The sequence below is a fragment of the Colossoma macropomum genome, unplaced genomic scaffold (assembly GCF_904425465.1).
Source record: "Colossoma macropomum unplaced genomic scaffold, Colossoma_macropomum, whole genome shotgun sequence".
Taxonomy (NCBI): Eukaryota; Metazoa; Chordata; class Actinopteri; order Characiformes; family Serrasalmidae; genus Colossoma; species Colossoma macropomum.
Window position 1 is genome coordinate 339,179 of NW_023495259.1, and position 25,092 is coordinate 364,270.

The window sequence follows — 25,092 nt, forward strand, 5'->3', positions numbered from 1 at the left end:
CACCCGAAGTTTTGTTGAGAGTGAAAATAAGTTAACACATCCTCTTAAATATGTCACTTTTCTGCAAATTTTAGTGGCCATTTCTACTTATTTGCTGAGTTTATTAAACAGGAAAAATAAAACACAAAATGTGCCATACCTTTTGCACAGGCCAATTTTTTCACAACGTTAAATTCAGCAGTTAAACCGTACCCATGCATTAATATCTGCAGAAATGTGTTCTCTGTAGAGGATGTGTTAAACTCACTTAGAACAGCAACAAAACACAGTTTGACCAAGGGCAGCCAAACTTTTGCAAATCACTCCAAGACATTTGAAGACTTGCATGCATTTGCATTCTTTCACCATAAGCTGGTTTCATGTAGTTTTACATAGTGCAGATATGAACACCTTCACGCCAGAACCAGAACTATTCTAATAAAGATTTTTTATTTTTCAGTTTTAAATAGGCCAACAAACCATAAAAATACATACAGGTCAGTAAAATGATCAGCCAGATACCCATGTGTGCATATCAGCATCGAGGTTTAAGATTGTAAACCATCTTTGAAAACAGAATTGAAAGACTGGTTACGCTGCTGTTTACAAGGAAAAAAAAGGAGCTTCCATTCATGTTGCTGGATTTTTTTTTTCTCCCCTTCTTGTTTAGTTGTTTAGTTTATCCTGAGAGTCAGTTAAAATGAGCTCACGTGGAATTAATTGAAAAATGGTCAATGCCGATGTATTTAAAAGCCCTCTCCGGTCTCCAAATGCTTGAAGGCGTGAAATTAACTACAGGAATTGATGCTGATGCTGCCATCATTTTACTGAGTGTAAAAATGCGAAACCAAAACACATGACCCTCCGTAAGTCCAGGAGAAATCAGCCAGATAGTCCCAAATGAAGGAATTTATGTCGTGGTTTTGGGGGGGGGGTGGTACATTCTCTATTAAAAAACCTAGGAGCAGAATAAATGAAATTCATGAGAGGACGATACTATATTGGCATTGCAAAAACAAGTTTAAGCTCATCGGAAAAAAAGACAATCAATGAACACCTTCCCACCCTTTTGTCTTCATGATTCCCATCTTCTGTCGATAGGGAACCCCCCTCTCTCGGGACATGAAGGAATACGCGATAACAATGATTTGAACTGTACGCACTTAAAAATAATGTGTGGGATTTCACATAGCAATAAGGGGTTCAGGCCTCTGCAGGGCAACCATCAGCGCAAGTCTGCTTCCACACCAGGGTTTCCCCACAGTCCAAAAAAATGGCAACCAAAAATGAAGCATCCCTTCAATATCCATAGCTCTGCCACATATCTGCAAGTAGGCGACTGATCCTACACTCACTTAAAACCAGCTATAGGCCAATGTTTCTGGTTTTGAGGGACCCATGCACTACCCAGTCAGGTGTATTCCATGCTCCAAACATTTGATTCAACTCAGAAAAGCCTTGATAAATAGTTCAATCAAGAACGTTTGGAGCAAGAAAATGCATTTTTAAGGGCACCCCAGACCAGAACGAATAGATCTTTGCTATAGACAATTCAAATGTCTCATCTCTGAAGCGTGAAAGTAGACAAAATTGCTTTTTATTGCTGAACTGGTCAGACCTGCTAATTCTCCATAACTGACCTAGTCAAGCTCCAACTACAAATGCATTCTTTTATAGCAGCTGTTGCCAAGTTGGAAGCTTTACAGAACACTGGTAAAAATCTTATTCAACCTAATGAGAAACTGTAGTGCAGTTTGTAGCATGATGGCAAATTTGCCACTGTCACTTCTAATTCTATTAGGCCAGCTACAATATTATTCAGCTGAGTAGTATTTTAAACTTAAACCCCCATAGCGACTCATAATACCAAGATTGTGATCCAAGTAATGTTTGTATGAGTTATGCACATTTTTTTTTTCATAAGGTTTAAATGGAACTTTTGCTAACGTTCTGTAAGCTTTTCCAACATTGCAACAGTTGAAAGAAGACGTGGGCAGAGCTTGGATAGGTCAGTTTAAAACATCTGTCAGGAGAAAACTGGATGAAGGGTAACGCAAATGACGTCACAGATGGAACAGGCATAACCAAATTAAACATGTATAAAAAGCACCCTCTTTTAAGCACTAATTCACCAATTCATAGTCCATCATTCATTCTATCACTCCACCTTTCATTCATGTGTCTAACAAAGCAGAGGCGTCTGGATTTCACAAAAAAATGCACAAAAAAAAATGTTTAGATGAGGAAAAAGAAAAAAGAAAAAAAAAGAAAAATAACCCTCAGTGAACCTTAAAAGCGGATGGGAGACCAAAGCAACCAAGACCAAAGTGAGAACAGAATGCTTCATTTTCCAGCTAGAAATAAAATCAGAGCAACATGAACTGGAAAAAAAATGATAGTTCTTTTCAAGAAAAAAAACAGCTATCCAAGTGAAAGTGAATACATGCGACAGCTTTTCAACTTTTCAGGGTGAAGATAATGGTGATGAAGAGGAGAAAGATGGTGATGTCATGACTCCTCATTTCCTGAGTCGTCCTCGTCATAGCAACAGTCCTCATCGTTATCATCCTCCAAGTCCTCGTCATCACAGTAATCGTCGTAAAACAAATCAGAGCCCTCGTCGGTTGCTGGGGCGCGTGTGCGCACGCAGTACTCCGCCAGCGTGGTGGGAACTTTTACGCCGTCTCGTTCTGCTTCTGCTTTAGTGGCCAGAACCTGCTTCCTGTAACACAAACACATACATACACAAGCTTAAAAACATGCCAAAAAATAAAAGCAGTTTTCTCCCCTTTCAATGCCAACTTAACACACTTTTAAGCCATGTGCTTTTCTTTATTTCCACATATTTACACATGACCTCAATCTTGGTCACATCATCAGAAAAACATGTGAAAATGTGGTGAAATCTGATGAAGCACAGCTTCAGCTCACAAAGCGGTTCCTCAGTTTCACTGTGATAGTTTATCTGCCGTGAGGCAGATAAACTGTAAATGAGTTTTTTCAGTAAGCCTTCTAACCACAAGGGGGCGGCAATTTAAACACATTTCACCATGTTTGTGACTCAATCTTCACCTGAACTTCAGCTGAATCAACACACCCTGATTGTTTCTGTGGAACTGTATCAATGCTCCCAAAACAAGTTTACCTGAAATCAAAATGTACCTTTTGCTATCTTGACTGTTCATGTCCCTGGTCATATGAAGCACGGCTAACCATATCATACCATTTATAAGATAAAATTCTTGCTTTCCCATAATCTTTGATTGTAATGAAATGGCTTTTGCTACCTCTAAACCTCTATTTTAGCTCTTAATTGTCATATAAATAACTGCAATTAACAATTTCACTGTCTTTTTTTGTTCATTTCATGCAACTATTAAAGTACAAACCTAAACTCAGTTGATTAGCCATCTTGGTTCTGTTATGTAAGCTAATATTTAGCTGAAATTAAATGATATACCGCACTGAAAATGTCACACAGAAAATGTCTACAGTTACTTAGAATTGTGTAGGGTCAAGTAGGACTTGCATGTTTTTACACTGCACTTGTTCTGCACACCAACATGCTAACAACCTAGCTAACAAGTTAACCAACATTCCCCGTAAACATGTTCTCAGCCAGTGTTTTCTTAAGAAACTTGACTCAAATATTTTCTGCCTATATTCTGCAAATATTTGCCTCAACCCAACTGACAAAACCATTCCTTGCTTGTTTACTGCAATGTTGACATATCATTGTGAAAGTTAACACCTCTAAAAAATATTTGATAATCTTTGATGAATTTGATTAATAAAACGCTTGAAAGTGAAAAAGTCATTCAAATAACCAACAAGTTTGCCACTTTTCTGAACCTTCCACCACTCACTGCGGTTCAGAGCCAGATCAAGGTTGCCAGATTGAATAGGATCAGCACAGTTTAATGCTCCTTGCTGTGAAATAATTATTTAAGTGTTTTTGTAGTATTTTGATTTTTAAGGCAATTTATGTAATGGTGCAAAAAATAAAATATAAATAAATAAGTAAAAATATTACTACTACTATTATTATTATTTACACCAACAATAAGAGTAAAAGGTTTTTCCTCTATTCAGTTATTAAAATGTTTTTTTTTTTAAGAACATTCGAAATAATATTCAACAGAAAATTTGAAAATGAACTTGATATTTGCAGCCCTAAACAACTGTAGACAAGAACTGCGATCAGGTTAATCAGCTCAAATAACTGTACTGATCCCTCAAAACACCTCCCTAAAACTGTGCTTCAAGGTATGGAAGGAAAACACATTATGATTCACACTGACATTAATATTTATACCTTGGCATCTAAACAATCTATGCTCTTACTCTCCATACCACATGAAGGAATCCCTTCTAGATACTTTGAGCTTACACACAATGACCTTCCCTCACTATGAGCCACAATAAAAGAATGTTAGACAAAAGACAAAACTAGGTCAATTAGCTCACAGCCTGCTGGTTCATAGCTCCGTCAATATCGCTAACTGAGATATCTTTGATGAATGTTAGGTAACATAATGCCAGCATGGCCATTACATTAATCAAGAAAGTGTGCATGCACCTGCTAAATGTTATCTAAATCTAGACATTTTACAACGAATTCTCCACCGTACAGTGCCAGAAACTTACCACACAAAAAAATGAATGGCGTGTTTTACATTAGGGTTTGTTTTTTGTCTTTTACTACTACATTAATCAAACATTAATCTTACCGTATGATCTCTGCGTACTCTCTGTCCTTCCCCTTGCTGTCTCTCCATTTGCGGTACATGACCGAGGCGTCCACGTTAGCAGGGGAGAAAGTGTTGGGCTCATTCAACAAGGATATGACACTCAGTAGGATAGTCCTGAAAAACATAACAGACAACAAGATTACTATTACCGCATCATAAAATGGTCTTGGTGGTCCTCGGGCCTATAGAGCACTTTATGACATGAAAATCAAAAGAAAAATGACTGACTTAGTACTAAGAAAGAAATAAATGACAAACAATATTAATACAAGCCAGTACCAGCGCACAAAGCAGCTTCATCTGTTTTCTGGCCCCTTGCTTCTAGAAACAATAGACTACCTTGACGCTCTATTTTATATAGCCTAACGTTAAGGTCAAAAAAGAACAGAGAAACATCTTAAGTCTTACTTTCACCTACTTGGGTGCTAAGACAACATTGTTTTTATGACATATATAATAAAATTATATATACACACATGATAAAATTACATATATAGTGTGTTATTTTATATATATTTTATATATGGTGAAACAGGGGGAGCGACATCTACGTAGCAAATATATTTCATATAATGGGGGGGTTTCTTTGATGATTATTTTGTCTGACAGTGTCCTGGACATACCACTCCTCCATAAATGTTTTGAAAAAACAGGCCAAAGTGTGACGAAGTTTATCACAAAAGTTTCAGACATCAGACAATGTATTTATAACCATTTCATGCAATAACATTCATACATCTGGTTCCTATCACAACCACTGTGAGCAATTCTGACTGTAGGAATGAAGCATTTCACATCAAACCACTCTGACATACTCTGAATTTGTTTACAAGTTTAATTCAATAATGCTGATATTTTGAAAAATCAATTGAATTAAAAAGTTGATTATGTTAAAGGAGAAGAAATGTGTGACAGTAAATCAGAGCTGAGAGTTGTGTTGAGATCATTCTGAAACATGAGCTACCAGATGACACGCTGTTTTTTTTTGTTTTTGTTTTTTTTTAAATACATATCAGAAAAAAAATATGTCCTTCAGTGCTTAGTGACAGGTGCTCTTTAAAAGTACACACACGCAAATAAACCAACAGCAAAACCGGCAGCAACTTCCAGGAAAGTATGAGATTTTCCTCTGACGCTAGAGAGATATGTGAAACCCGATATGAGAAGCTTGAAGCAAAATGAAGAAGAAAATCTAGGACAGGAAAGACTTGTAGACACTTCCTACCACAAAACCAAAATAGATAAGCACACTGTTCTACACAGACAGAGCAAATTAGAGGAGAGCAGTTTTAGCTGAGCACAGATGAAGAAAGTCATGTCAGCTGATTATTTCTTTATCTGTGCTCAGTTAAAACTGTTCTATACAGACTGAGAGTAAATAAGAGGAGAACAGAGCACAGAAAGAAATAATCAGTTGGCATAATAAAACCAATTTGCGACATCAAAATGAGAACAAGACAAAATAAAAGCTATTACATGGCTGGTATGATAGAGGCCCCTATGATTCAATCCCAGAAAACTGGCAAAACAAGTGCGCACACATGAACACAGAGCAAAACAAGGCGTGACTAGGGCTACGCGAGCCGTTTCTTCACCTGACGTTCTGTGTTGGGTTCCACCTCTCAGAGGGCAGCTCTCCACTCTGCGGGTCGTCTACTGGAGGGTGAAGGATAGAGATACACACATCGCCATTCTGAAAGACAAACACCAGCGCAGATGTTAATTCACAAAGCTTAAAGTGTATTGTAGCTACTGTAACAAAGACTTGTTTAACTACATAACTTGCATAGTAATAAGCAATATACTGGCTCAACTTCTTCTACAGGAATGAGTTTTATTATCATCTTTTTACCGGTATACCACAAATAAGGAGTGTACAAAGGTTATCCCATTAAACTGTCTAAATCTGCCTAGAGGGATATTTCAGACACATTTTCTTTTTTCAGACACAACTGAAAAGAAAAAAAGAAACTGCAGAAGTCTCACACCAGTCATGGCACTTTTGTCAAGGCAGCGGATATTAGCAAAAAATATGTAAAGAATGGCACCAGCCTGTTTGCCACGCTTCTGTTTCCTCTCACACCCCTTGCAGTGCCAACTCAACCACAGCAACTCTAAGAATCCACAGATTAACAGCTGATTCTGATAATGTGAATGGCTGTAATATTTACCAAGTTCCAGCAGTGTCAAACAGTAAGCATGTAAGTGATGTATGGATAATACATGTATGACACAAATGACTTGAGAAACTCAGATGCGAAACGACTAAAAATGTGCATTCAGATTAATTTTAATACTCAAGTATCTATAAGAGTTCATGAACGGATAGCCGGTTAACCGCAGAGACAGAAAAAGCAACAACCAAAAACAGACTTCGACCAAAATCAGTGTAGGGCTGTAGGCTTGCTTTTTTAGATGATAGCACAGGTAGTTATGATTTGAAAATATAGTTTACTGTTCAAAAACATTGGTACATTTTTGCATTGGATGAGTAATGGAGACTGCCTCAGCCTGAAGCTAACGAGCTAACACTGGTGCCATGTTGGACTCCTCATCTTCTTGAACATGTTCACTGTTTATGGACCTAGCTAAGCTCAGCTGGAGTATTTAGCTTAACTAGCAAAAAGACCATGACAGAGCTGGCTGTGATATGTCTGCCTTCTGAGTTGCATGCTTAACAATGCAATCACACTGATGCACTCATGTTTCATAGTAGCAAAGTATAAAATAGCTGCAAAACTGCTACATTTTACAGTTCTGCCAAAAAACAAAAATCGGCATTTCCCTAACTTCTTAGCCTCTATATTTTCTCTGCTGTCCCTTGACGAAACATAGCGGTTAACCGAGTACTCGAGTGCATGTCCCTAGAAACAACATCAAGCCCTGTTTTTTTTCTGGGTCCAAAGAAGCTGCTGCGTACATGTATGTGCTAGAGATACATCTATATACTGTTCATGCTTTACTATTTTCACAACAAAGGTTTTTAAATTCTGAGTAAAACTAATGTGACATATAATTGAATATACACACCATGCTACATATCAAAACAGTCAGAACCAGTGCCGTGGGAGCCATTCAAATTACATGACAGCTTTTGTGACTATACTTGCCTGCTTTTATTTTGATGGATTGGAGCCTGGTGTAAGTAGTTTACTTGAGAATTGCCAGGGAGGGTGTTACGCAGTGTTTTGAATGGTTCTGATTGTATGTTTGAGCCTTGGGCTCTCTTTGGTCCTTTGCTTTGTGTTCTGGAGAGGCACTCTAGATATACTCTTTCTCAGAAGTGAAGGACTGGTTCAACATAAAAAGGCAAGAAAAACATGCTTTTTCTCCGGAAGGCACTCTGAATACCGTACATTCATATTATTCAGAAAGCCTAGAAATGCTGCCAAGTCAGGTCATAACTGTTTGCCTCGTTCGCCTCGTTCATCCACTCCCAAAGGCCATTGTCCCCTCAACTCTCACTCTGTACATTGCGAGTGTTATTGGCAAAGTTATTTACAACAGTAAGAGGCTTACATTACAGACTGTCTGATATACCTAGGGCTATCGATTATCGATAGGGTTATTGCAGAACTAATCAGAATTGAGTTAATTTACAGATTATTTTGACAGTTAATTGAGTAAAGTTTTTTTGTCTGTTTTTTTTTTGTTGAACAATAAAAACCATGCAGAGTATTTTAAAGCTTCTGAAAAAGATAAACAAAAAGAGACCCAACAAAAAGAGACCCAACTGATTCATTTTTTATTATTTACATCCGTTTCAACCGAGCAATGATGACAGTCCTAATATTCTTATAATTTAGCATAAACAAATGGTGAACTAAGCAATCATTTCTGTATTACTTAACACTATGTTGTTACTTCCACTCACATCATTTGATTATTGCAGCAACAAACTATTAATAGACTGCAAATGGGGTGAGAAGAGTTTAAAACCTAGGATGACGTCCAACACCTGCCATGGAGTAAAATCACATTGGTAACATGACAGTGTGATGTGATAAAAACACACTCTTACCTCATAGATGTTGGGGTGCCACATCTTAGTGAGGAATCTGAAGGCGGGTGGGGAGTAGGGGTAGTCGATAGGGAACTTGATACGTGCCTGGAGTGAAGAAAAACAGCCAATGTTCACCAAGAAGACTAGAACAAACACTGTAACGAGGAGAATTAAATAAATAAGCAAAGTAACTTAGGGAATCAACTCGAGCCTGGGCATCAAGCACCACAGCCACAGACCTAATCAAGACTGATTTTACGCCTTACACTGACAGACAAGGCAGCCCGACGGTGCTGTGAAGTTCAAGACCATTTCAAATCCATTAACGCCCCAACGGAGCGAAGTGATCAGGCACGGCCTGCCTCCCTAATAAAGAGACACTGGCTGGAGGCGGCCGCTCCCTCCCTAAGCAGGGCGGTCGGGAGACACTGGGACAGCCGCTGATAATTGGATTGGAGATGCATTACAACTCAGGGAAACAATGCAGATGGGCCAGTGGGGAACGGAGCAAACGAAAACAAAAACGAATTAACAACTGGCCTTGAAATGAAAAAACAGGGTTGAATCAATGCTAGTACATTTTTAGGCAGTAAGACAACTAGGTTAATCTGTCGTTACATAAGGGTACTGCGCTCTGTTGAACTCGATCCAGGCCCAGTGCTTTTAAAACATAGCTACTATCAAATAACTGTCACTGAGACACAATACTTGGGGACAGACACAGAGTCTTGAAAGTAAAGCTATTTCAAGGAAGTGCAGCTAACAATTCAAAAATAAGAAAAAAAAAGAAAGTCATCCTCCATAAATACACAAAGATTTTCTTTATGATAAAATTCTGATGAGATGATAAAAAAAGCCCTTATGTAGAGCTTCCTCAAAATGAAAAGTGAATATTTTCCAACCTACAGGCACCTCACAACTCGATTTGATTTCGATTCACGTCATTTGCGATTACAAAACGAGCATCTTGAGTTTTGATGTCTATCCCCTACTATGGGTGGGAAAAATAATCAATTCTTAAATGAAATGCAATTCTCCCTGGAATGATTGATACACAAAACATCACATTATGACCTTAGACATTTGCATGAAGCTTGTATTCAGAAATATGTCAAGAGTACCAAACATTTTTGATAAAAAATAAACACTATAGGCTATACTGTATTCAATGTGCCATACAAAAAGAGATCAAATAAAAAAAATATATTTATTTTTTATTTATTTTTTTTTAAGTTTAAACCCATTCAATGGTGGAACAAAAATATAGTCCTGTAGACTTATTAAGAGCTCTTTGTGTGGGGTGCATTCAAATTCAACTAAGCTATAGCTACATATGAAGATGAATAAATACTGAGGTGGGAAAAAGATATAAGCTATAAAAATCAGAAACCAGGATGCATTGTGAATAGCTTAGTTTAGTTGAATGTGACTGTCATCTGTATACAGTGCACTTGTTACCCCTTTATCTAATAAGTTTGAACCAAAAACACATAATTCAGTATTTTTTCTGACATCTTTTGTTATTTGTGTAACATTGTAAACTGTATAGACTTCAGTGATTATTTTTATCATAAATATTTGGTTCTGATAAAATGTTTCAATATTAAACACATTTATTGTGCAAAGATCCGATTATAATGTTTTGCGCATCGATGCAGAACCTTTCTGCAGAGAATCGTGATGCATCTAAGAACCGTTTTTCTTTACGAGAAGAACTGTCATCGTCTCCAGCTTTGTGCGGGTTTCTAACAAAGCACAGCTTATCCTGGTGAGCAGTGAGAACAGTTGCAAGCAGCACTATTGGTTCTGGTGCAGCACCCCAGGGGGCCCTGCAGGTTGGTTTGCACTCGGAGGGGGAGCAGCTCACACTTCCAGCTCTGTCACTGTTCAAGTCTGAGCACGGCCCTGTATCCAGCCCCAGCAGAAGGCAATGACGCCACTGAATCTGCCAAGCCCACTGTGCTGTACCAGGGTAAACAAAGGCAAGGACTGAACTTTCATCAGCATGACCTAGTTTAAAAAAAAAAAAATCCCTTCATAACAATCCACTCACTTCTGCCATAATAATCCCAGGCCTGCTTGGAACTGATTAAATAATTCACAGTAGAATCTAACCAGATGTAGATCTAGTAATTATATCTCCACCGGAAAACACTGGTGAGACAATGAGCCTATTATTTAGGATCCAGGTCCTTATTGCTTGCTGAGGAACTGAAACTTGGGTCGATTTCTCTTGGTTTGCATATTCTTCTTCTTACTTCGGGCAAACTGTCACATATTAGGAAAGCAACAAAAGGGACAGAACAATATAAAGGTGAACCAAGCGTTTGGCCACAGATTTGTATAGAGGTCAGGTATGAAAAGGTTAAACAATTCGCAGCCCAAAGGTTACAGTGAGACTGCGTGTATTTAATTTTAGGTCATGAATACAAGGGACCCAAAAGTGATCAGTTCCTTTAGAGCTTTCAAAAATCAAACAGTGTAAAACGGAAAAGCAGAGCAACTTTTAAGCATCATCTTACTGCCTTACACTTAATCTCTATGTACTTCTAAACAGCCAAACATAACGTTACACAGGGTACAGCTACTGGATGGTGGCATTGTTGACAGAGAAAGAACAGGAACAAAGAAGCAAATAAGTGCCTGGCGAGGCAGCGAACCCAGCTAGGCTATACCACTAATCCAAACCTGCTTGACAGATTACATATATTTAAAGGCACTAATAACTCGCTTGGTTAAATGTAGATGGTTAAATAGTGCTAAATAACCACCGTTTGGGTTTCATATATGTTTTAAGAGCACCAAAAGCCTTAAAGCTAGCTCTGCTGAGGGCTTCACACTATGTGGGCAGCCGAGTAGCTACATCAGGCTAAATATAGGCTGCTAAATATAGCGTTAGCTGGCTAAATGGTAAACGGCTGAAATCACATCTCGTACGAATAACAGTATACTGACAATATGAAGCGCGTTAACCTACCTTGAAATAACCCCCTTCGTAGAGTGTATTTGGGGGTCCGAAAATGGCTACTTCCCAGTTGTACAAATCTGCCTCGTCCACCAGTGTTATTTTGAAGCCTTCGACTGGTTCCTCCTGAAGACTTTTCATTTCGAGCATTAACGCTTTTTGCGAACTCGCGACGTGAGACGTACTGTGCTGAGCCATTTCTGAGATATTTTTTTAAACGAGTTAACAAATGAGTATATGTGGAAGTGGAAAGACGTCTGAGCTAGCGCTGTCTTACGCCAGCCAACTCAAACTAAGCTAAGCGGAGTTGCGCTAGCTGGCTTTTGTGTGGTAGCTAGCTCGCTAGCTCGCAAGCTACACAAAAACGTCTTTTGTTTGTTTGGAGTTCCCTACGACTAGCTTAGCCAGCCTGCCAGCGAGCTAAAACAGACGCCGAAATGCCTTTAAATGTCCCACTTTCCGCACAATTAAACGAATAGTTTTCAGCTATCTACCATTATACATGTTCTGCCCTGCGCCCATGTAAACAACAAGGTCAGAGTTCCCTTCGTGCCAAAATATATGAGCGAACCAGCAAAGCGAATCCGATTTGTTTTCGCAGCAAAGCTGGAAACCACAGAGCTAGTCAGCTTAGACTGTACAGTTCGCGACGACCTGGCTACTGTAGTCACTGAGTCTGTTGAACAGCGTTTCTTAAAGCGTATAGACCTCTTACGAAGCTCGAAAGCGATCTAAAGTTTCGCTGAGGAGAAATCTGAGTGAACGAGTAAATTTGTTGAGTGACTATTCGCCGTTGGTCGATTTGGCAGACTGGCTCTGATGTGTTTTTTTTCCTCTGTTCCACTCGTCAATAAATTTGCAGTGTACTCTGGGTAATGAAGTTCACAAGGCGATAACTCCGCCTCCGACTTCTGAACACTGAGAAAAATAATACAAGAAACAATAACACTATGATTTTTATAAATCACTACATTTATTACATTTTGCTCCTCTGTGACGAAACTCCGTGGAGCTGTGACGTAAAATCTAACGTTATATCCCGTCGGTAGTGAATCATACTTAACAGGAAATACTGCAGACTGAATTCTCAAGCCTGTGCTAGACTGAACATGCTGAGATGTGTGGCAAGAGTTTGTCTTTCTTCAAAGACCGTAGCATGTGTAATAATGTAGTTTGTAGCACCATGTCCAAGCACTTGTTTCTGGTTAAAGGGGAATTCCGTCGAAAAAAAATTACACAATTAAATGGTGAAGATTCAGAATTGGAGAATCAGAGTCAGAATTGTTCACAGTGGTGCTGATAGGAACCAGACGTCCACCTCTAAAATCTCCCTCACAGAAAGTTACTACACAAAATGGTTATAAATACACTGACTGATGTCTGAGACAATGTTTTATGATAAAGTTTTGGCTTAAAATGTACTTTAATTCATTTATTTTCATTCATTCTTGGTGGAAAGTTACATGCAGGGTGTTGTGAGGCAAAATAGTCCCCAAAGAAAGAGATTTAGCACTTTTTAACCATCATCATCATTACATGTAAAAACTCAAAATGTTCTCTGGTGGTTTTGGATAGTAAATAAAATGTGTTATAGACATTGTGACCTCTGGTTCTTATCACCACCACTGTAAAGAAAAGCAGAGTTTGTAAGTTTCTCTATAGCTTTTCTACAATTTCACACCAAACCACTCTGAATGAAATGTTCTGTCCTAACTATAGGGTGCTTTTAATAAAGAAATGTGGCTTAAAATGTTTTGTTAGAACTAATAATGTTATTAGTTTACCTAGGCAGGGAATAGATATAAGCAATAGACAAAAATTCACATCCTCTTTATTTTCTCTGTTGACCAAATGCCCTGATAGTGGGGCAACAAGCTGCTTTACAATATTTTCTTTAATGTACTGTCAAGTTTATTTCCCCTAACTGTGTGTTTTTTATGTATTATCACCCTGTATATACTAGACTCATGTACAAATATGGTCACAGTAAATGAACACTAAGCCTCATTCACCAACCACTGAAATTTCTTCTTAAAACCCACTTACTCAGTTTTTACGAGAATCTGACATTCATCAATGTTTTCTTATTTGGGATTTGGGATACTGCACAGGAACACAAAGGTGTGAACAATTATGCAGTGTAAGAACACATTATAAATCACATCAAGGACCTTTCTTAAGAGTGAACTTAAGAAAAGAACTTAGGAAAATCAGTGAATGAGGCCCATTGTTTATAAGGGAGGCATTTCCCCCTTATATTCCAGAGGGCCGTAATCCAGCACTGTTTCGTGATTTTCCTGCACAAATGAACCTAATTCAGCTCATTTAATGACTAGGTTTACTAGGTAAAAAGCAGGAAAATTACAGGGGAATATTGTTTTACAATAGTTTTGAGAGAAGGTTTTGGCCTAAAAAGTATTTTTCAGAATGGTAAGGCATTGTAAGGCAAAACAGTGCCCAAATGCATTTTGTCAGACTTATCAACTTATTTTTATCAACATTACAATTAAAAACTCAGAAGATACATGTAAGTTCACTGGTCATCTTGGATAATTAATAAAATGGCTATATTTCTGTTACAGACCTCTGGATCCTATCACCACCACTGTCACCACTCTAAAGAAAATATGAGTCTGTATGTTTCTCTACAATTCACATTAAACCACACTGAATGACTTTGTTCACATCTCAATGACTGAATTATGCTTTCTGAAAAATCAGTCAAATTCCCTTTTTCAAATCCCCTTTTTAAATGAAAGGTTTGCACAATTTTCTCTTTACCCCCCCAAACACAGTGAATTAGCCAAGACATGTTTCCTATCTAAAACGTCTTTAGTTTTGCACTGGAACTACAAGGCTAATTTAACAGAAGTCTATCTACTGATGTAGCTGATGACTACGTTTTAGCTACATTAGCCTCCTAGCTCCAGTGCTGAACTAAGGAAGCAAACTTGGACACCAAACATATCTAGGCCGATTGACTACAATTGGATGAAGTGGAAAACTGTGTAAATGCGATTCTACAGTCTTCACAATGCATAATACATACTTTATGTCCAAAAGTATTCAGATATGGCTTCTCATGAGTGATTTAAGCTACTTTTGGGTGCATCCATTGATGATACAGGAGTTCAGTTGCACACACAAAAGCACTGCCAATAGAATGGGATGCTCTGGAACCACCACACAAGGCCTAAGATCACCATGCCTAATGCCATGGACTTATGGAGCTCCATTCAGTACCTTTGGAGTGAGTTGTAGTGGAGTTGGTGATCCAAAATTAATCATCCGATATCAGTAAGAGGCTATTCATGAATGTACTGAGGGTGATCGCATGGACTTCATATCATAATATTAATATACACTAACCAAGCACTTTATAAGGAACACTATACTAATACTGGGTAAGGCCTTCCTTTGCTCAAAACAGCCTCTATCTTTGTGGCATGGATTCTACAAGATTTTGGAAACACTATTTTGAGATTCTGGTCCATGCTGACATGATCACATCATGCAATTTTTGCATTTTTCAGGTGCACTTTCATGCTACGAGTCTTCCATTCTACCACATGCCGAAGGTGTTCTATTGGTGTTCATGAAACTAGTTTGAGACGACTTTTGCTTTGTGACAAGGTGCATTATCATGCTGGAAGCAGCCATTAGAAGATGGTAAATTGTGGCCATGAAGGGATGCACATGGTCAGCAACAATTCTCAAATAGGCTGTGGCATTCAAGTGATAATTGATTGATATTAAAGTTGTGCCAAAGTGTGCCAAGTATGCTAAGAAAACATTCCACACAACATTACACCACGTCCACCAGCCTGGACACAAGGCAGTTTGGGTCTATGCATTCATGCTGTTGGTGACAAATTCTGACCCTACCATCTGTGTGTTTCAGCAGAACTCAAGATTAATCAGACCAGACTACATTTCTCCAGTCTTCAGCTGTCCAGTTTTGGTGAGCCTGCACCCACTATATTTTGTTCTTGACTGACAGAAGTGGAACTTGATGTGGTCTTCTGCTGTTGTAGCCCATCCTCCTCAAGGTTTGACATGTTGTGCATTCTAAGATTCTTTTCTGCTCACCACAGTTGTACAGAGTGGTTATCTAGAGCAGGTACTATTTGGGTGGTGGATCATTCTCAGCACTGCAGTAACACTGATGTGGTGGTGGTGTGTTAGTGTGTGTTGTGGATCAGACACAGCAGTGCTGGAGTTTTTAAACAGTATGTCCACTCACTGTCCACTCTATTAGACACTCCTACCTTGTCAGTCCACCTTGTAGATGTAAAGTCAGATACAATAGCTGGATATTTTTGGTTGGTGGACTATTCTCAGTCCAGCAGTGACACTGAGGTGTTTAAAAACTCCAGCAGCACTGCTGTGTCTGATCCACTCAGACCAGCGCAACACACACTAACACACCACCACCACATCAGTGTTACTGCAGTGCTGAGAATGATCCAACAACCAAATAGTACCTGCTCTGTGAGGGTCCATGGGGGTCCTGACCACTGAAGAACAGGGTAAAAGGGGGCTAACGAAGTATGCAGAGAAACAGATGGACTACAGTCTGTAATTATAGAACTACAATAGTAAATGGAGCTGATAAAATGGACAATGAGCGTAGAAACAAGGAGATGGTCATAATGTTATGTCTGATCGGTGTGTATGGCCATATATCAGATCTGGGAAGTTGCCTTTGTGAGTGTGATTTAGTTTCCATTATTTATTTCTGTGTTTTATTTTATCCGCCCATGTATTCTGGTGAATTAAATACATAATTAAAAATGACAGTATTAGTCAGCTGGTTCTATTAACCAAATGTAGTCAGTTTTAGCTCATCACAGTTCATATTGTGCTCCTGAGCAAAACATGTACCTTACAGTGTGCGAAAGAGGCCTAGTAACGTTAGTTGGTGACTGATTTGAAGATAAATTGGTAACAAAATCTGAACATATGTTTATAAAATACCCTTTTTCATTTCAAAATATAGTGCTGTAAAGGATAAAAATGAAAGCTGTCAAAGATGGTTTTTAATAAATAATGCAATCAATCGTCTGATTTTGAACTTTTATTTTGGAAAAAGGTGACTTTTGGTAGCAACGTTGGAGCTAAATCTCTTTGAAATCTCGGGCTTCACTTTTGCCATCACGGCTAGCAAAACAGCTAGCCGAGCCCTGAAGCTGGCCGATCTCTCGCAGGATTTTCCAAGATGTTTTTAGGGACTCAGGCTGAACACCGGGGAGAGGGTTTGGTGTCTTCTCATATGTAGGTGCCTAGACTCTGTTCAGAGCTCCAGCGAAGTGTTGGTAAGTGGTGGTATGAGATTTATGTAGCCGAGCCAGCCCGGCTGTAGGTTAGCTATGCTAGCTAACGGTTTGAGTTCGCTTATTTAGCTAGGTTTGCACCATTAGCGACCGTCGTGTATTCCAGCCAACGCTGAAATAATTTAAAGAATTTATAAGCATGTTCGGCGCCCATGTAGTCTCCTTGGGGGAATTTAGATAGAAAAATAAATGATTCATTTGTGCGACAGGAGAAAAATCATATATATGTTTATTAATTTAGCTAGTTAGCAGCTAGAATGCTGTCAGTTTTACCAGCTGGCCGCGGCTCGTTAAATGGACTTTCTGTTGGCGATATTTCAGTAACACTTAAAAAATAAGGGTTCTTCAGTAAAGGCAGTAATTCTGTTTAGAAACATGAGCTCTATACAGAACAATTTCATGCTTAAATGGTTCTTTGAATGGTGAAATGTTTTTTCAGATTGATGGACAATGTGTTGTGTGGTTCTGTATGGAACCTGTTTGAAAATGGCTCTGTATAGCACCAAAAAGGGTTTACAACACATTCTCCATCAATCCGAAGAACCTTTTCAACATGCAAAGAACCATTTCAGGATGGTTTATTAACAATTTTAGTAATTGCCTTTACTATAGAGCTCTTGAGGAACCATCTTTTTAAATAGTGTAGGTGCGTATTTGAATTGCATAGATAACGTTATTGAAACGGTAAGCTCAGCTTAATAGTTTAGCATTAGACTGTCAGATAGTTGGTTGAGATAGTTTAGAAGTCCAGCTAATCATATGTGCATGAAAAGAATGGAAATGGTCAACCTAGTTTGGCCAAAAACACCTAATCTGACTGATTTATAAACTAAATGTGAGAATATGTGCTTCAGTAGCTACCTTTCATCTACGTTACAAGTGTTACAGTCATTGTGTTAATCTGTCAATCTGTGTTTTATGTGTTTTTATGTGTCTGGCTGTGTTTCACTTAGCAACATATTTCTTAACATAGTTGTATATAGTGTATACAGACGTAACAAATCACAAAGAATTGTCAAATTGTTTATGATATACATCATCTAGGTTTAAATTTTGGATTTTATTCTCAAATAACGCTGGTTATTCAATAGATTGTAAATACGAACAGACTTGATCAATATTATGTACATAAAGGAACACTTTGGAAAAAATAGAATAAATGGAAGAATCGCCACATCTGTTGTGAAATGCTTACTACAGTGATCCTACAGTGATGCCGCAGTATCTCCAGAGTGAGATTTTCTGCTTAAAGACAAAATAGTCCTCTTTCTGATTATGTATCTTGATGGTGGGAAGAACTTTTACATTACAGCTATTTTGGGGTGGATTTTTCAGAGTTGGGCTATTTCAGTCGTTTAAAAATGTATTTATTTATTTTGGCTATCTGGCAAGCTGTGTTACTGTGAGGAAGCCAGATATTATTGCACCTTATAACTGTAACAGGTTAACTATCTTCAGATCATCATTACAGTGCAGAGAATACATTACTTAAGCGATAGAAATGACTTGACAGATAAGGAGGACAACAAGCTAAAGTTAGCAAGATAACTTACCTCAGTTTGTCTCTTTTTCTTTGGCAGATAGGGTAAAAAAAAAAACTGGCTGTGCTGAATAAAGATAAAATTGTTGACAAGAGGCAAGATTTACACTAATGCTGGTTTGGTTGTATTTATTAGCCTGTAGATCAGTGCTAGGTCAGCAGTCAGGATTGGTTGACCCTGCAAGGATTCCAAATGGTTGAATGACATATTTGTGAAACGTGTGCTGGATATTGTAGAAAGAGAACAATGATGATGAAAGAAAACATGAAAATGATGTAATGATGTAAAATGTGAATTGTCAAATTGATGAGGCTCAGGGATTCAGTGCTGTTTAAATTGACTTTTGTTGTCCTGCTAATGTGATTACGGTTGCTTTTTTCCTCTTCAGTCTCTTCCAGCTTTTCTCCAGCGTGGCAGAAGATGAACGGCTTGTCCGTCAGCGAGTTATGTGGCCTGTTTTGCTGCCCTCCATGCCCAAGCCGGATCGCGGCGAAGCTGGCCTTCCTGCCTCCGGAGCCCACCTACAGCTTACTGCCGGAGCTGGACTCCACCCCAAACGTGCCGTCCAACCTGGGGGCCCCGGGACTGCGATCCCGAATGGGTGGAGGAGGAGGAGGAGGGGCAGGGTTTGGGGAAAGGGGCGGAGAGGGCAGGTGGAAGCTCCAGCTGTCTGAGCGAGCAGAATTCCAGTATTCCCAACGGGAGCTGGATGGAACAGAGGTGTTCCTCACCCGCTCCAGTCGAGGCAGCAAAGTGGGATGCATGTATATCCGCTGTGCCCCCTCAGCCAGGTACAAGTCAGGTTTTGTGCTGCTTTCTACTGTCTTTGCTTGCACAGTCAGTGAGGTCATGAAGGACTTTTATCCTGAAGATGTGTGCAACCTCCCTGATACATTTTTGTCAGTTTTAAAAATTATTTTACACCATTTGAAATCTGCCCTTTACATTTTATGAATGTTTCAGGAAGAATGGACCAACAGAGATCAAATCTTACATTGATTTACATTATTTAAAAATGTTTTTTTCCTTCTCCTATAAACTTATGAGTTCAGAGATGTAAGGTCATGTTAAGACAAAATATATATCATTAATATGCAGACATTTAGGCATACGTGGGGTTTATATACTAACGGAATCACCACAGTCATTTCCCATTTTATCAGATACATCTATCATATAGGTGCAGTTTGTAGGTTTACAGTTAAAACTTTAGCCTGTCTTTTGCTGCACAATTTATCAGACCCCTCTGCCCTGCCCATTAACAGAAAGGGACCCCCATAGGACCACTTCAGCAGCCTGCTGTGACTGATACACATTCAACACAAATTGTACAATTCTGCCACCATGCCAGTGTCTCTGTTGTACTGAGAATGGCCTAAAACCCATATATAATATATGATCAGCGGTGGTCCTGTGGTGGTCCTTTTCCTTTGATGAGTGAGAGAGAGTGGTCGACAAATTGTGCACCAACCGATGGGCTACATACCTGTAAACCTACGAAGTGCACCTCTATGGTAGTAGTATAAAATGGCCAGTGAGTGTGAGTGATTCATGTGGTGTTTCTGTTATTTTGTATATCCGCTGTCTGTACTTGGGCAAGTGCTGCTATTTACACAAGTTACTAAGGCCTCGGTTTCCATCACCATCTTGGCACAAAGATGATACTTAAATGGTAGAGTGAGCATCAGTGCACACTCTCTCTATGGCTTAAGATGAATCTTAACTGAAAGATGCTTATGGGAAAACTAGGCCCAGTATAGTTTGGCCTAAATAGTGCTGTAACAACTCTTTGCAGTGTACATGTGAATACAAAAACTTTAATTACTGCTTTATTATTTATTCCTTTTTCCATTTTTTGCATTCAGCTGCACCCAGCATTACTGCAGTTTTGACACTTGCCTCTCTACATGTGCGTCATAAGTGTTCCTTATGTCTGTCCTTGCAGGTTCACTGTGCTGTTCTCCCATGGTAACGCTGTGGATCTGGGTCAGATGAGTAGCTTCTACATTGGTCTCGGCACACGCATCAATTGCAACATATTCTCCTACGACTACTCGGGGTATGGAGCCAGCTCAGGGAAGCCATCAGAGAAGAACCTCTATGCGGACATAGATGCTGCCTGGCATGCACTGCGCACAAGGTATGTTAAAGTATGGAGCAGAGTTCGGATATTCAGGCAAATTGCACTAGTAGTTTGTTTTAGTTGCTGGGATTATGGCATTTAACGCATAACCCTATAAAACCCTACAGAAGGCCAGTTGGTTTTTTTTGCTTATTTGAGCATGTGCTTCTATTCTGAGATGGTCATTCAGGTTCAGGCAGTCCTATTATGTTACTCATGGAGCACATACAGGTAAGGTCATATGTAAAAGTTTAAATACCCCTGCATATGAATTTTCTAAGTGAAAATAAGTTGACATACATGACTAGATACAGTCGTATGCAAAAGTGAAAATAAATACACATCCTCTACAGGGAAGAAGCTTAAACATGGCTTTCTTACTGCACATTTTAGTGCAGAGTTTCTATTTATTTCTTGGCTTTAGCAAATTAAAATAAAATAAAGCATAAAATATAAAAAGTGCCTTAACTTTTGCACCAGCCACGTTTAATGTTTTATTTTTTTCCAGTATGTAAATTCAGCAAATAAACAGTAATTGTACATTTAAATGTGCAGAAGCGTGTTCTCTGTAGAGTATGTGTACTTTTTTTACTTTTGCATGTGATTGTAGTGATGTATACTTCCTTTCATGTGCTGCTCTGTGGATAGGCAAGCTTGACATCAACTTTGTGACTCTAGTGATCAGAGAAGCAAAAATAGACTGATACTGAGCACAGTGATATACAAAGCCTGTGGGGTTTTTAAAATAGTAATCCTCATTAATCTCTTCCTTTAATTAATCTCCAGATATGGCATCAGTCCTGAGAATATAATCCTCTATGGCCAGAGTATTGGCACGGTACCTACGGTGGACCTGGCATCACGGTATGAGTGTGCTGCCGTGGTGCTTCACTCCCCCCTCACCTCGGGCATGAGGGTGGCCTTCCCCGACACCAAGAAGACCTACTGCTTTGACGCCTTTCCAAAGTTAGTACGCACCTGCTACAGATCCTGGTTATCCATAATTCCCTTGCCTGGCTTGTCTGCTAATTTTACAAGGTGCCAAATGGAAATTGGGAAGCAGGGCTGGTGAAGATGGCCATAACAATCTTAACACAATAGTTATTTATAATTTTCCATACCATTTTAGATTTTTTTAATATTATATCCTTATTGTAAAGCACAGTACTATGTTTGAACAGGTAATTTGAACCCTCAAGACAACAAGAAGCTTATTTACACATAGCTGTAGGACTGTGTAGAAAAATACATATCAAATATATAAGCATATGTGTGTGATAATATCATTATATAATGATAATAGCTGGCCAACTCAGAAAGGGAAGTGACTGATGCGTTTAAAGCATAGGTTAATTATGAATTAGTGGTGGGACACATTATACTGTTTGACTTTTTTGTCATTCATTATCTGTTCAAAAAAATGTATGACTGATGGTTGATTTGTTTTTTTTGACCAGTTTTTTTTTTCCTTTTCACTTCAATATTGCATTCTGATTCAATACATGCAATTTATAATATGTTTCTCTTTCTCAGCATTGAGAAGGTGTCTAAGATCACGTCTCCGGTGTTGATCATCCACGGGACTGAGGATGAGGTGATTGATTTCTCTCACGGCCTGGCTCTGTTCGAGCGCTGCCCCAAGGCTGTGGAGCCGCTGTGGGTGGAGGGAGCTGGTCACAACGACATCGAGCTCTACAGCCAGTACCTGGAGCGTCTGCGTCGCTTCATCAGCCAGGAAGTGGCAGCTCAGTACACCTGAAGATTCACACCAGCAGCAGATCCCAGGCTTCTGAACACAGGCAACTTCCTTGACCCATGAGGTCAGTATGAAATTATGACATAGCCACCAATTGTAATGAAGACGCCTGTGCAAATCGGAGGACCTGCGTTCACCTACACTTACTCTGAGGGGTGAGGAGAAACAACGTGGATGGTTTTTATAGAGCTTTAGAATATCCTACAGTGTAAATGCCAATCTTGGATCAGGACCTTCTAGCCCAGAAGAAACTTCACCATGAAACTTGATTGTGTTGTCTTCTTGTTTCTTCTGATCAAGGCTCCTGCTAGAAGACTGCCATAGGTTCTTCATAGGTTTTCAAAGGCTCTTTAATTTTTTCTGTGTTGTTTTTGTTTTTCAGACAACACTTTGGGCCAGCTGGCCCACAGGACACTTTTCCCCCCCCATCATCTCTCTCCCCTCCTTCCTGTGGACAAGCTCTCTCTGCTGGACAGATTGGGTGTCTTTGTGTGTGGTTGCCTGACCCTCATGGAGACCATTACATGGGGCAGACATGTGTATATGTATTGAGTTAAGGACAGAAAATGCTTTTGTTCTCATCCACTTGTTTTTCCCCGGTTCAGTTTTTCATTAGTCATTTCATTCATCCTATGATGGGTTTCATTCATGTGAACAACACTGAGTGGAAGGGCTCATGCAGAAGTGTGTGAAATTTACCTGCCCTGCTAATATTTGTATTTTTTCACACCAGCTTGCTAAAACTAGCATTTAGCCAGCAAGCAGTATAGCTTTGATTACTGTGAAAATGACAATAAGAAGACCTTGATTGGGAAAATTTAATTGGGTCCGTTTATTAATGCATCCTGCCTGTCTGCTGGTGGGTGTATATGCGACAAAAATGCTGCTCCCTTTAGAAGTGAATAGAATTCTAAACGAACTGAATAGAATTATTAATTATTTACTAAATGACATCCAGTTTTTCACAACAGTGGTTAAAATTTTGTGAAGGTAGATTTAGTCTGTGTTTTTCTGCAGTGATGCCCCCATTATTGGGCTATTAGTCTTTTTTCCCCACTCATCTCCTGTTTTCATGTCCAGCTCTGTGTTATGAAGACTCAGACTGCAGTACTGTCCTCCAGACTGTTTTCTATTCTGTATATATTTCTCTCTAAATGCTCTTTTTCTCTCCGACTGTGTCCTCGTACTGTCTCACTGTGACATCCTGACAAATTCCACAGAGAAGCTGGACACAATGTAAATCACTGTACACTCACTACACATACACAGCTCAGCACCTCACAACACAAATCACACCAGTTCTCTCTCTCCTGCTCTATTTCTTGCTCTCTCTCTCTCTCTCTCTCTCTCTCTCTCTCTCTCTCTTTCTCTCTCTCTCTCATTTTTCTCATTGTTTTTTCCCTTTCTGTTGTTTTTTTCTCATTGTTCCTTTTTATTGTTTCTTCTTCTTTTTCTTATTCTTTCTTTCTTTTCTTCTTATTCTTTCTATCATTTCTCTTTCTCGTGTTTCTTTTCTTTTTTCCTCATTTTTTTTCCTCACATTCTCATTCTGTTTCTTTCTTTTGTCTCACATTTTTTACCTCTCTCTTTCGTTCTCTCTTTCATTCTCTCTTGCTCACTCTCTTTATTTCTCTCATCATTGTTTTTTCCCTTTCTATTGTTTTTTTTCTAGTTCCTTTTCCTGTTCTTTCTTTTTCTTTCTTTCCCCTGACTCTTTCTTTTTCATTTTTTCTTTTTTCTCTCTTTCTATCATTATTTCTCTTTCTCGTATTCTCTCTTGCTCTCTTTCTTTCTCATTATTTCTTTCTCTCACTATTCTCTCTCACTTCTCACGTCTTATTTCTCATTTCTATCTCGTTCCTTCTTTTCCTTTTTTCTCATTCTTTTTCCTCACATTCTCGTTCTTTGTTTTTTTTTCTTTTGTCTCACATTATTTACCTCTCTCTCTCTCTCTCTCTCTCTCTCTCATTTTCTCTCTCTCTCTCTCTCTCTCTCTCTCTCTCTCTCTCTCTCTCTCTCTCTCTCTCTCTCATTTTCTCTCTCTGTATAATTTTTTAATGTGGATCAACTAGCCATCTCAGCCTGGGGTTCAAAGCAGCCGTCCTTTGTGATCTCCACGTTCATGTCTGTGGACTTTTAGAGAGATTGTGAGAGGTTGTTTTCGATATAAACGCATGCCAGGTCACAAAAGAAGCATTGCCAGTTTGTATATCATTTCTCCTTTTTGGTATTTCTTATTGCGAAAGGGTTTGTATATTAAGCTATTTATAATAGTAACATCTCTTGCGAATCACTCTGGATGTTCTAGATATGCTTTAACGTGTTCTGAGAGTATTCCAATGAACTTGCAAATCTATTTTTCTAAGAGGTTGAGTAATATTTACTATAATGTAGAAGCCTTTGTCTAAACCAGAGCCATTCTTAAAGGGGCAAGGTGGTCCATGCATGTATGTATTAATAGTGTGGTTCGGACTTCTTGGGCTTCACCCGAGAACGAAAGTCGCTCATTTGGTTCCAGTGAAAAGAAAAGGAATGGTCAGAATAACGGGCTTTCAAATCCAATTGAATGATGACGTCACAATCCTGAGGAAAAATGATCTGTATTGATAACTGGATTTGCATTTGTCATAAATTTAAAACTA

At 38.9% G+C, this 25,092-nt stretch overlaps 2 protein-coding genes across 2 annotated transcripts; one reads left to right on the forward strand and one right to left on the reverse strand.

Moving 5' to 3' along the window:
• Positions 1–410: 410 nt before the first annotated feature.
• On the reverse strand, positions 411–12,537 carry cdc34b (cell division cycle 34 homolog (S. cerevisiae) b). Its single transcript, XM_036561555.1, has 5 exons — positions 11,711–12,537; positions 8,752–8,838; positions 6,326–6,423; positions 4,710–4,844; positions 411–2,701 (listed from the first exon to the last, which is right to left on the reverse strand). Exons 1-5 carry the CDS (start codon positions 11,894–11,896, stop codon positions 2,488–2,490), a joined length of 720 nt encoding a protein of 239 aa, XP_036417448.1. The 5' UTR covers positions 11,897–12,537; the 3' UTR covers positions 411–2,487.
• Positions 12,538–16,850: 4,313 nt separating this feature from the next.
• Positions 16,851–22,864, forward strand: abhd17aa (abhydrolase domain containing 17A, depalmitoylase a). Its single transcript, XM_036561563.1, has 5 exons — positions 16,851–17,013; positions 18,961–19,363; positions 20,518–20,712; positions 21,481–21,660; positions 22,228–22,864. Exons 2-5 carry the CDS (start codon positions 18,993–18,995, stop codon positions 22,451–22,453), a joined length of 972 nt encoding a protein of 323 aa, XP_036417456.1. The 5' UTR covers positions 16,851–17,013; positions 18,961–18,992; the 3' UTR covers positions 22,454–22,864.
• Positions 22,865–25,092: the final 2,228 nt, after the last annotated feature.